The 12515-nt window shown below is 47.1% G+C and overlaps 1 protein-coding gene and 1 long non-coding RNA gene across 5 annotated transcripts in view; one reads left to right on the top strand and one right to left on the bottom strand.

Annotated features, from left to right (window-relative positions):
• Nav1 (neuron navigator 1) overlaps positions 1-12515 on the bottom strand; it is a 252435-nt gene that overhangs the window by 170918 nt on the left and 69002 nt on the right. For all 4 annotated transcript variants that reach the window (XM_063239988.1, XM_063239987.1, XM_063239986.1 and 1 more), the window contains exons 2-3: positions 5695-6429; positions 902-1005 (exon numbers count right to left, since the gene is read on the bottom strand). In XM_063239988.1, coding sequence (XP_063096058.1) covers positions 902-1005; positions 5695-6401 — 811 coding nt within the window. In that variant the 5' untranslated portion in view covers positions 6402-6429. The remainder of the gene's footprint in view (positions 1-901; positions 1006-5694; positions 6430-12515) is intronic.
• LOC134473978 (uncharacterized) overlaps positions 1-12515 on the top strand; it is a 35961-nt gene that overhangs the window by 14646 nt on the left and 8800 nt on the right. The gene's annotated exons all lie outside the window — the stretch shown is intronic.

Genomic DNA, 12515 nt, shown 5'->3' on the forward strand with positions numbered 1-12515 from the left:
AGATGTGGCTGTTAGGCAAACCTTCTGGACAATGTTAAGTTTTCCAAGAGCAGGTTCATTACTTTGCTGGGGCAAGATTCCACTGCTCTAGGAACTACAGAGCAGTGCTGGGTCCCTGCAGTGTGCAGTCTTATGTATCTCTGGTGTGATCAGAGCATCCTCTAGGCAATTTTTTCATGCTATAAGAAAAATCAAGATACACCCCAAAATACTGCTAAGCATTTGGCATCTGACCCAGTTAGGACTTGACCTAAAGCATACACGACACTCACTTATTCACCCCTCATTTGTTCATTCATAGACAGTGGCACCTGAGAAATCACCTGAAACAAGTCCTGTCTCTGCTCAGAAGCAACATCACTATGTGTGGTCACTGTCAGGTCCCTGAGGTTGTTAACAATGTAAGAGACCAGGTGATATGTTGCAACACATGGTGACCCCAGGAAAGACTTATGTGTGGAAGCATCCTGTTAAAACCAGGCCTGGGAAAGGACACAGTTGCAGGCAGCTGACCAGGTGGCCCTAGCTGCCTCCCTCACTCCCAGCACCTACACACACTACACACCTAGGCTTCACACTTCCCATTATTCCAGTTTGCCCCCTTTTATAGAATCTCTCTCTCTTTCTCTCTCTCTCTGTTTCTCTCTCTCTCTCTCACACACACACACACACACATAGTGACTCTCACAACTGAGTAATGGACCAACATGGCACCCCACATGCTTCTTCCTATCCTGACCAGGAAATACATCTGGACTTCATGGAACTCCAGGTTGAGTCAAATGTGGAAAAACTCCCAAGTATGGGTCATAGGCTAGTGTCTCATTGTCAAGAGATGGACCTGTGTGGGCAGTGAAAAGTGCCAAGCCATTCTAGGAAGTCTTCCCTTCAGAGCACTTACCCACACCAGAGAAGCTGCCATCTGTCCTGCTTGGGGGGCTGGAGTAGCTGTCATGGGCCCAGCTGGCCTGAGGGAGTGGGCCAGGCTCCTGGTCTGTCTGTAACCTGTGGGACCAAGAAGGAGCGATCAGTCAAGGCCTCTGAGCCCTTCCAGTGTTACAAAAACTCAAGCCTGACTTTCTCCTGTAGGTACACCCCTATAATATCGGTTGTCTTTTGGTGTTATACTCATTCACAGGACAGTGGGCACTAGAAGGTCGCAGGAGGTCAGGAAAGGAGCAAAAGGCTCAGCCTGGGTCACAGTGACTCCTGGGAGGGCAGGCCCACCCTGGCCAGTTATGGCAGCAGGAAGGAAGGGTGAGGTCTCCGTGCACCAGCTCCCCAGTGCTCACAGACCTCTAAGCACAACCCCAACTGTACACTGTCTCCCAGGAACAAAGGCCGTGGGAGCTTTCATTATAGGCAATTACCCTGGGCTCTTGGAGCTGGCCCGCCCATTCCTCTACTAGCTGTTGCCAGCTAAATGGATCCTTTGGCAGCTTTGGCAGGAGGGGGAGGGGAAGACTATGCAGCAGAAGGGGAAACTGACAGATTGGGCCAATGGCCCTGTAGTCTCCAGTGCTGCTGAGATTTGTCTTTCTCATGCTCCAGCTTGTATTTCTTTCCACACCTAGACAGCTACCACTTGGGCCCAGCTCTGCTGTGAACTCATTGTATAACTGGCAGCAAATCTCTTTGCCTCTTGGGGCCTGGCTCCCATCACAGAGCAAAGGGATAACCTCCAAGGCTCAGATCAGTCTGACTTCTGGGGTTGCAGGAGGTATCTATGGCCTCTACTAGGCTCTCTCTAAACCACTCAGGCTGTGTTGGGCTCTCCTAGATCTGCAGGTCCCAGGGTGGGTAGCACTGGGAATAATGCAGGGTGAGGTGAACTCCAAAAAGCAAGAGACCTGGTCTCCAGGGGTGCTTGGTATGATAGGAACACTCTGCCTGGCACAGGAGTATAAAGGGGACAGAGAAAGCTGGAGTTGGCTGACTTACAAGTTAGCATAGATTCTGGTTGTTGAGCTAAGAAATGCAACATATTGGTTAAAAGGCAATAGAACATTCTACTAGAGAGAAGAAATCCTATGTAATGTATCAAATGTTTCTCTGAATAACACTGTCTTTGTAAAGAGCTATGAAATAGGACTTTTCTGCTATCCTGATTATTACTGGCATTGACAGCATGCAAGGAACTTTGATCCTAGGAGCATGGAAGAGGCCAGCCTTTAGCCCCCTGTCCTCAGGCAGTTTTGCACTTGAGTGCATGCCTGCCTCCCCCAATACACCAGGCCTCCAAGTCTGCCTACCTATCAGCCCAAAAGGACAGCACTACTTACGCTACGAGCAGAAATTGGACCAGAATGAAGAAAACCACAATGGTGACACCGATAACCTTACACTCCTGATACTACTAACCAGAATTTCCTAAGTGAAGTCCAACCCAGGATTACTTAGTAAAGGAAGGAGTGACTGTTGGGGCAGCAAGAAAGAGTAAGGGCTCTTGTACGGCTGCCGGGGTGCTTTTCCAGGAACACTGGAGGGGCGTGAGGAAAGAGGTAAGACCAGAGGACCCAGAGGGCAGTCCATGGGACATTGCGCCTTCTCTTGGTCAGAGAGCTGGGGCATTCAGAGAAGGTGGCAGATGGCAGAAGACTGACTTCACTGGGAGAATCGAACCCGAATCCTTTTGAGAAGAGATGGCTGGGAGGATGGGGCAAGACAAAAGGTAGCTGATGGATTCATTCCCTAGAGAGGCAGGTCAGGTGCAACTTGACCAGGCTAGAGATAGACAGGGAGCCCTGGAACCTCTGCTTCTGCATCCACCTAGGGTTTTGCAACAGGCCAAAGTACTGGAAGTGGGGAGCAGATTTCCACGAAAACAGGATGTCTGCAAATTCTAGAGAGCAGATGGCACCTCTCTGGCTATGAAGCTTGGAAGGGCGGCCCAGCCAGGCTCTTGGCAGAGTTGCCCACGGCAGCAGCTTTTGGCCCTGCAGGATGTGCTGGGGCCCTGCCATCTGCCTGAAGTGTCTTGGGGTTTCCTTGGTCCTACTCTCACCCTTGCCTTGTCTCACTCATTACCCTCTCTCCAGCCCTAATCCAGGACCTGAGAAAGAAGCAAGGTCTAGGCGGTGGAGTGGCAAAGAAAATCCCTACTGAGATGATGCAACATGTTTCCACTTGTGTTTAAAATGAAAACATGCAACAAATGTTTGTTGAATAAGGGAGATAGGATTCTATTTAAGTTGCACTGAAATCTTCAGAGAAAATATTCTGACCTCCCTTGGAAAATATCAGATTCTAAATATATCAAGGGACTTCTACAGTGGATAATGTAAAATCTTAAAAGTTTAATGCCTAGATACTTTCCCCCAAGGAATGTATTCAAAACAAAAGGGTAACAGGTAAGAGAAGAAAGTTCAAGGGTCACCAAGAAAACATTTAGCCAACTGGAGAAAGGACATTCATAGGAAGGTAGCGGTTGGGCTGTAGCTTAGTGGCAGGGTATTTGCCTAACTGGTGACAGGGCCTCGGTTCTATCCCCAGAGCCACAGGAAGAAGGTCTACCCTACATTTTTGCCTCTTAAGTTCTCTCATCAGTTTTAGAATCTAAGTTAAGAAAGCCACGAGGCACAGAGTGTACTGTCCCTTTTGGAAAACAAAGTTATTGCACTTTGTGGGCAGGATAGTCCAGCAGAAGGGATGGTTAAAGAACAAGGGCTCTTTACAAAAGAACAACTGGCTAAGAACTCCCTTTGGCTATGGAAGTTGCTGGAATCCCTGCAGTGATAGAGTTCACTGCCTGACAGCCAATTTACAATCCTCTTGAGTTGCTGGAAAGTTCTATCAAGCCTCAAATCTGCCTTGAACTAACCACCATGATGCTGAGTCAGCTATTTGGAGCTGCACCAAATAAATCTAATTCATCTCACAACACAACAGCCTTTCAAATATTGGAGAACAGCTCTCAGGTCCTTCTAAGTCTTCTTTTTCCAAAGCAAACTTCTTTAGTTCCTTTAATCACTTTTATAATTTTTTTTTTATTCTTTACTAGCCTTTCAATCTTTCCCTAAATGTGTCTTGGTATTTCTGTCCTTTGAAGATATGGTGCTCATAACTGAAAATAGCATGCTGAAGGAGAACTGAACACAGCAGAATATAGTGGGACTATTTATTTGCTTCTCCTAGACTCCAAATACATATTACTATAGTACAAGGCTGCACTGGATTGCCCAGAGGTTAAGACACAATGAGTTGGCTTCCAATGAAGGCTTAAGTCCCTAGTGGGTCTGTGCCTCACGATCAGCCTCTCTGATACCTCCCAGTGTCTAGGAAGCAAATGTGCAAACTTTTCTACACCCAAATGTAAATGAGAGCTTCTCCTGCATGAGTATAGGAAAGAATCAGGAAGTCAGTTTACTCAGGAAGGTACTTAGTGAGCATTTGAGTTTTCCTTGACTGTATCATAATTCATAATTAAAATTAGAAATTAAAATATTAGTAACTTAATGCAAGCAAATGATACTTAAGGTGGTCATTTTAGTGAAGAGTTAAACTTTTACTTAACAAGCATAGTTGGCTACGTGTTTTTTCTCTGTGCTTAACTTGTCACATCTTTAAAGAGCCGAGAGAACAGGTTTAGTGACCACACTGTTGTGAATACTGGTCAACCACTGCCACTGTCAATGATAGCAGTGCTCATATTTTTAATAGCATCATTGACTGCTGGTGCTTGCACACCAACAGATATGTACAGGCCAATATAATAGCTGGAACGACAAGGAAATACAAAAGAGAGAGAGAGAGAGAGAGAGAGAGAGAGAGAGAGAGAGAGAGAGAGAGAGAGGAATTATTATGGAAACAACACTGTGAAACAGGGTTTTATTCACCATAAAATGAAGGCACAGTGTTCAGGACAATGCAGTTTGTCTTATGCACAGTGGTGGCAAATGTTCAATATGAATCAAGCAGGACAGGTATACCTACTGACCCATCTATATATCTAGTTGCTATGGTTTAGATCTAGAATGTTCTGGAAAAGTCTGTGTTCAGTGGTAGGGCTTTTGGAAGATGAATGGGTCACAGAAGCACTATACTCTTCAGTGGACTGATCCATTTGATGAGTTCATAGGTGAGTATGTTAGGAGGTGGCACCCAGTTAGAGCAGGTCTCTGTAGGTTTGCTTTGGGAGAAGGTATCTCCTTCCTTGGCTCTTTGCTTCCCTCTCTGCTTCCTGGCTGCCACAGGATGAGCAAACATCCTTTTCCAGGGCTTTCCAACATGCCCTTTGTGTCTTAGAGCCAGCTAACAATAAACTGAACTCTCTGAAATCTGAGGCAAAATAATGCTCTCCTCTTTAAATTGTGGGTGTTGCATATTTTGTTCCAACAACAGGAAAGTGACTAACACACTAGCTGTTTAAGCATCCACAATACCTAATATACCATGTCATCATTTCTCAAAAAGCAAGAGAAATGGACATATTAAGGATACCATCCCTTATGAGTCTGTTTTCTGTGGAGTCCCCAGCGTACAGAAAGATCACAGGTTAGTTGGGATCCATTTTGTGTTCTTGGTCCCAGCTCAGCTTGCCAAACCCCCAACTCTCTAGGCCTCCACCTGCCCAGCTTCTTTCTCCATACCCTGGAGGCCCTTGGTGTCCATCACCAAAGCCCCCTCCTCCAGCTCTGCCCTTAGTGCCAGCTGCATTCTTCCCTCCTGTCCTTCCTGGCTGCTTCCCCAGCTCACCTGTACCGGAAGGGGGCCACAGTAGCTGTGATGGGCTGGCTCTGCTGATGGACCGAGGAGAAGCTAATGGTTCCTGGGGTGGGAGAGGCATGCTTGCTCTGCGCTGGGCTATAAACTGGAGAGGAGGCTCCTGAGGCTGCTCGATCAGCAGGCTCTGCAGAACGTGTGTAGTTTATATCTCTTTGATCTTTTCCTGGGCAGTTAGGAGGCTTTCGACCTTCAGGAGCCTCTGGTATTTGAGTTTCTCCATGAGCACTTGTCTGGGGTGGGCTCCTGCCTCGGGTCTGGCGGACTGGAATCCCTTCCTGGGTCTTCTTCTTCTTTCCATGGGTGCCATGTGTCTCCCCAGCCCTTCTGGATCCTGCCTGGCTAGAGAGGGCTGCTTTGGGGGTTACTCTGGGACTGCTCCAGGGAGAGCTGGGAAGGCCTTCACCACTCTCAACCAACTCTCTCACTACCCCAGAAGCCCTTGGGGAGCCTCTCCCACGCGAGGCCTTGGGTGAGGAGTTTCTGGAAGAGCCCACATTCTTGCCCAGCCGTGGGGAGGCTGCTCGCTGTGGGCTGAGGGCCAGGTCAGCCTGGCGCGATCGCAGCTGGGGAGATGCACCGGGTGTGGGAATCCTCGTCTGGGAAGAGGCTCGGGGCACAGGGATGGAGGATGTGTAGTGAGGGCGGCTGGCGGAATTCACGTTGGCCATCCCATTCATGGTGTAACTGGCAGAGTGGACTACTGTCCTGCAAAGAGGGAAAGGAAGGACACAGTCAGAGAGGAACCATGCTGCTGGGGCCGGTAGAGAAGCGCAAGCACTCGGGCAGGGCATGAGAACCACTGGGTTCCCATCCTGCCTGATCTGTAAATCCCTGTACTCTTCTGCTGTGAAGGGCAAAGAGGCTTTTGCCAGCTCTTATTCGAAAGTGCTTTGCAATGCAATGCTTCTCTTAAGTTCCCTTGACTCTGTTCCACTGTTTAGGGACATAGCCTCTCCCCTCTCTGATGTTTCCTGGTACTGGAGCCTACAGTGTCCTGCCCATGGTAGACAAACTCCCTCATGCCTTCAGCCTTTTCTTTTAATGCTTCTGCCACACACATACTCAGCTGGCCTCTGGATCTCTCCAGGACACCTCTCCAGTGAAGTACAATCTTCTTCCCCAGGCCCTTACAGTCACAACTCTCCCAAATCGTAAACTTGCAATTGGCAGCCCACTCTCCTAAATGCGCCTGCCACCCTGCTGCCTCCGCCTCCACAGTCACTGGGAATTTGGGCACCTGGATCACAGTCTTCCTCTCTACACATTCCCTACAGATACCTTCCATTCTGGCAAAAGGCCTCTGTCGCCTCCTGAGCCAGCAACTCAGCTGAGACTGAGTGTCCCACCTTTGGCTGGAGACAGCTCCCTCTCCACACTTCCTGCCAACAGCACTTGATCTGTCCTCTTCCAAACCTTGAGTCGGTAATTATCTCATCTCTCTCCAGGATCTTAAGCCCTCCCCCTGACTCGCTTCCCGCTCTGCCATGTTAATTAATGAAGTAATCATTCTCATTTCAAAGGGAATTCGCAGTATTTACAAAGACACATGCCACCAACTTCAGAATCATTAAAGAGTTAAATGTAAAAGATGAAAGTATAAAAATTTGCAGAACAAACATGAATGTCTCCACAATTTTGTTATGGGATGTACTGCATCAAAGACAGAAACCAGAAAGGAAATACTGATGGATTCTGAGTACATAAAAATTAAAATCTCTGCCTGGACCAACAAAATAAGACACCCTTTTAAGAAGTTCCAGGTATCAAAAAACAACAAAACAGGAAAAAACGTAAAAAGGTTTCCAACAAGTATGAAAAACAAGATCTATCAACTCAATAGTAACAAATTGCTCCATAGAATAAAAGGCAAATATAAGCAAGAAACTTACAAAATAAAAAATATGATTAACCACAACAAAACAGAGATAAAGACTCCCACAGGAATTTAATATGTGCAAATTAAGTACTTTCTGATTTGTTGGGATCGACTTTACTTTCAATTAGAAAATTATGAGTGTTGTTAACATACCGCAGAGGGAACAACGCTGGATCTAGAACTAATCCTAGAAAAAGGTTAAGGATGTGGGCAAAGATTTGCGTACAATGGAAATACTCCAGTTGCCTCTTACAGGGTTGAGTTGTCAGTGGGTGCAGATGGAGTTAAAGGACATCTGGGACATGAAAAACCACCAAAGCATAGCCAGTCCACCTGAGACCAGAGAGCCCTCTTGCGTACTGCGGATGAAGCCGTCAGCAAAAGCATGAGCTGGCTGACGGCAGTTGTTGGCTTTTCTTTGACCTTTGACGCTGTAGTCTGCGACCAGCTATAGACTAAACTCTAAGAAGTCAATGCAGAGTGTTAAGCACTGATAGATTAATAGAACCACAGCTCCTAGTACTATGAGAGTAACGGTTTACAGGAATGCTCTGCCGACATGTAAAATGATTTCTGCAAGAAAGAGAAATACTGTGATCCCTCCCCTTTTCCTCTAATTTGTACTTAAATAACTTGATGACATTATTGGACGGGCTAACACATATCCAAGGGCAGCCAAACTTCAACTTCCTCCTCAACTATCTCATGCTTCTTCCAGTCACTCACCTACCCGGCTACAGACTGAAGTGATGCTCTGCTGCCCACAGTCTCAGGCACAAACATGCTGAAAAGCACGCCATAAAAGGGACTGAGAAGTACTATAGAAGTACAGAGCTCAGGGCAGTCAAGCAGGTAGTGTCAGCTGCTGTGAAAATTAGAAAAAATTATTGAACCTCTCCATGCCATGTGCAAAATGAGGGCAAAGTTATATGCAAGCTGCAGACAGAAAGAAGACTGGGAGTTTTTGAGACTAGAAAAGAACACTATTTTTAAACCTGAGGATGTGTAGTTAGAATTCTCCTCCAACAGAGATGACAGTGGATTTACTTTGTTATCTTTCTACACAAATACCTTTTTTGTTTGTTTGTTTGTTTGTTTTTTGTTATTGTTGTTTTTTGTTTTATTGGTACCGGGGATTGAACTCACAACCGCCTGCTTGCAAGGCAGGTGCTTATGCCGCCGAGCTAAATCCCCAGCCCCTATACAAACAGCTTTTTAATAAGTGGTCAGTTAGTCAGTCTGCTAAGCCAGGGCAGAAGTATAAGTGTAGATCTCCTCAGAGATGTCGATTATGCTGAGCTGTTCACTGTGGCCTCTAGCACAAGCTGGACTGAGCACTGGCCAGCTGGTTAGCTCAGACCTCCAAAAAGGGCCTTAGACTATTGACCTACTGCACCCAATTTCCAGACTTCAGCGTTCCCAAGTTTGATCCTCTCACTGGCAAGGGGCCATGTGGCCCACTTCTGCTGCTGCCTTTACAATCAAACCCCACCAAATCCAGAGTGGGGACCAAAGTCAATTAGGCACTCCAGAGTGCCCCTTCTGGAGGCTACATTTGGAATCAGTACCCAGAACTGAATCTTGCCTCCACCTGGTTCTCTTCTGAGAATGATTTCTTGGCTCAGGTTTTTTGCTGAGGACCCTCACTGCCACCACTTCTGGGAACGTGACTCACCTGTCTAGTCTTCCATGCAACCCCAGATCCCAGCTCTGCAGTGACAGGCCTCGATCCCCTTGGCCCAGACTTCCCTAGGCTCTGTGGCTGTGGCTGGCTAATCTTCTAGCTCAGAGCCTGAAGGCTGAGGACACTGCTCCTCCCTCACTTGCTAAGGAAGCGCAGGCAGCCGTTGCTCCTACTGGCTCATCATTTTTTCACAAGCTTGAAGGGGAGAGGATTGTGAGATGCTCCTATGGCAGCTCACAGGAGCTCCACCCTCCCTCTCCACTGCACTCAGGACCCTACTCTCTCTCTCTTCAGATGAGTGGGAGCCAGAGGCATACAGAAATGTGCCAACCCTGTCTCTGGTGGAACGGGGGAGAACATGACTAGCCTTGGGATGATGGAGGGCTCCCTGGACAGTGAGTGATTCTAGTTTGTAGTAAAGGGATCACCAAGAAGTCTTCCAGGTTTGCCTTGGGGGGACCCCAAAATACTCAGCACCCATAGGGGAATCTTCTAAGACACTACGCACAAGTGTTCCCATCTTAGAACTTACAACCATCTCTTTTATTGAGACAGTATTTCTAACCCTTACAACAACTAGAAAGGCAGATTTTATTACCTCTGTTTCACAGGTAAGGAAAATGAGGCTGAAGTTAAGTGAGCTGCCCGAGACATGCAGAGCTAGAAAATGGTAGAGTGGTGTGGCTCAGGACAGCCAGCCAGGCCTCTGAGGCTCCAGTATGGATCCCTGTCTTGGTTCTGCTCACCACTGTACATGCAGACTAAGCCTACATATCTCCAGTCTTTTCCAGATATAGGGATGGAGTTGGAAGTGGGAGTAGGGAGGCTGAATCTAGCTTATAGATGAAGGATATCACAGGCAGCCCATTTTGAGGTCAAGTTGTCTTCCTCTCCCATGTCCTGCCCCTGGTCCCATGGACTGCAGTGAGCTGACACTTAGACTCTCATCATCTTCTCAGCTAGAGTAAAACATTTATAAGCCCAAAATGCTTCTTGGCAGTGTCCCAGAGGAGACTATAAGTAGAGTGAAGAAGAGGAAGGAGATGATGGGTCTAATCCAATCTGGCCACAGGGTTGCCGTGCTAGTTGCTGTGGAAGGAGTGCAGAGTGGGAAGAAATATTCTGGGATTATGGGTCTTGACCATCGGGGTAAAGAGGTTGGGGAAATGGGGGAGAGAGTACACATGGATTGTTGGTCTCTGAGCCTCAGATCCATGGACAACGGTGTGCCCAAAGCTCAAGGCTCAGGCCCTTGCCCAGGATATTTCTACTCGTATGCACATAGATGCCTGTGGCTGTGGCATCCAATCTAGATTCTTAATGGATTTGAAAGACTCCCCACTGGCCCAGAGCTCAGTTCCCATCTTGCTTTATCCATACTTCCTTCTGTCTCAGATCTTGAGCAGGCTGAATAAGGAAATGCTAGAAAAATGTTTGGTCTCCTGACAGAGTTACCTGTAATGGTTTCCATTTTCCAGACCACAGTTTTACACAAAAATGACCAGAGAAACAGTATCAATCACCCTTTGTGTTACACTCACAATGTGTTTGAGGAAGCTCAAAGAAAGTTGGGGATGGCACTGCAAGGAGAAGCAAGGGGCCCACTGCATGTGTGTGTGTGCGCGTGTGTAGTGGAGGGACCCTATGAGAACCTTCACGCACAAATATGTTCTTTTAAGCAAACTGATCTGAAATTTTACTTAACCTCAATGAATAAAAGGAAGGCCTCAGTTCCTGAGATCTCTGTCCTCAGTAAATCACATTACAGATTTATTATTTCCATGACAAACAGCATCCCATTCACAAAAGAATCCATGGCAAGATCCCTTTGTTCCATAACTACGCACCCTGGTTGGGCACCTTCCACATGCCAGGTGCTGCAGCAGTCACTATGGCCGAGACCCAGGTTCTGCTCTCAAGGATAGAGCAATCTGGTAGGGAAGAGACACATGCACACTAAGCAGCATGTGCAGTGTGCATCAAGAGAAGTAAAACAAAGTGCCCCGAAAATACATATGTCACTATCTGTCAATGAGACAGGATTGGGGCAGGCTTCACGGAAGAGGCACCAGGGTTGATGGTTGATGGTTTGCAGTCTGGAGAGAAATGGCTTCGATGATAGGATCCCCAGGGCCCATTAATCTAACCATCAGCTCTGCAATATAGATCCTCCTCTTCAGTGAGACTGTGTGGGGGACTGGTTAGTGAGTCAACTCTGGAGCCAGAGATCCTGGGTTCAAACCTTGGCTCTGTCATTTGCTGATGGTGTGACCTCAGCCAGGCAAATTCCAGAACTTCTGAGTCTTCCAATCTGTGAAATGAGACTAAGACCAGGACTTACATCAGAGCACTGTTTTGAAAAGTAAGATAGATTTAAATAAAGTGCTTACAACACAGTAAGAATACTTTTTGCTTTTACTATAGGACAAATAACGTTCTTTTTCAAGGACCTGTCCCTCCAACATACCTGGGACAAAGCCCAAGCTGCCTGGTTCTCTTGAATCACAGAATCTGCCAGGTCAGAATTAGAACCTCTCAAATAACAAGAAAAACACTGTCCATGATGGCTATAATACTATCTGACTGTGCTCCTGTGGAAGCAGCAGCAAATCAGAAAGTTTGAAAAATGTGCAGTGGCAAGTGTCAAGGAAGATCCTTTTGGTCTAGAGGACCTGGGTTCAAATCCTAGCTCTGTTACTCCTTGCTCTGTGGCTTTTAGACAAGAAGAGTTTACCTAGCCCACAGACATCATCTGCAATAATGAGTCACGGGATTTCATGGATGAAATGAGAATATAAAAACAAGGCACTCAGGGTAGTGATGGGCACATAATCTGCTGCTCAAGAACTGGGAGAAATGAAGTACAGTAGCATCTCCCCCCAGGAGCTGGATTCAGATACTTCGCGTGGGGCCGGTGGGCAGCAGGTGAATCAAGAGGCTGGTGGCTTCCTAAGCAAGGCTGACAGTCCAGAATCCGACATGGGCACAGGCCATGCCCAACATCACGTGCACCTTGCTCCCCTCTCCTTCCAGTCTCCACCCCCACTGTCTGCTCTCTCATCCCCACCCTGGTGCTTTATTTTTAAATAATTATTTTAGTTGTATTTGCTGGCTGGCTGTGTGCCGGGCAGCATGCTAAGTGCTCCACCTGTATTCACTGGCAATTGTCCCTTGAGTTGGTGCTATTATTATCATTTTCACTTTAGAGGCGTCGCCACTGAAGCAGAGAGA

Source organism: Cavia porcellus, unplaced genomic scaffold (genome assembly GCF_034190915.1).
Source record: "Cavia porcellus strain 051 isolate PalLab524CR breed Dunkin Hartley unplaced genomic scaffold, mCavPor4.1 scaffold_29, whole genome shotgun sequence".
NCBI classification, from domain to species: Eukaryota; Metazoa; Chordata; class Mammalia; order Rodentia; family Caviidae; genus Cavia; species Cavia porcellus.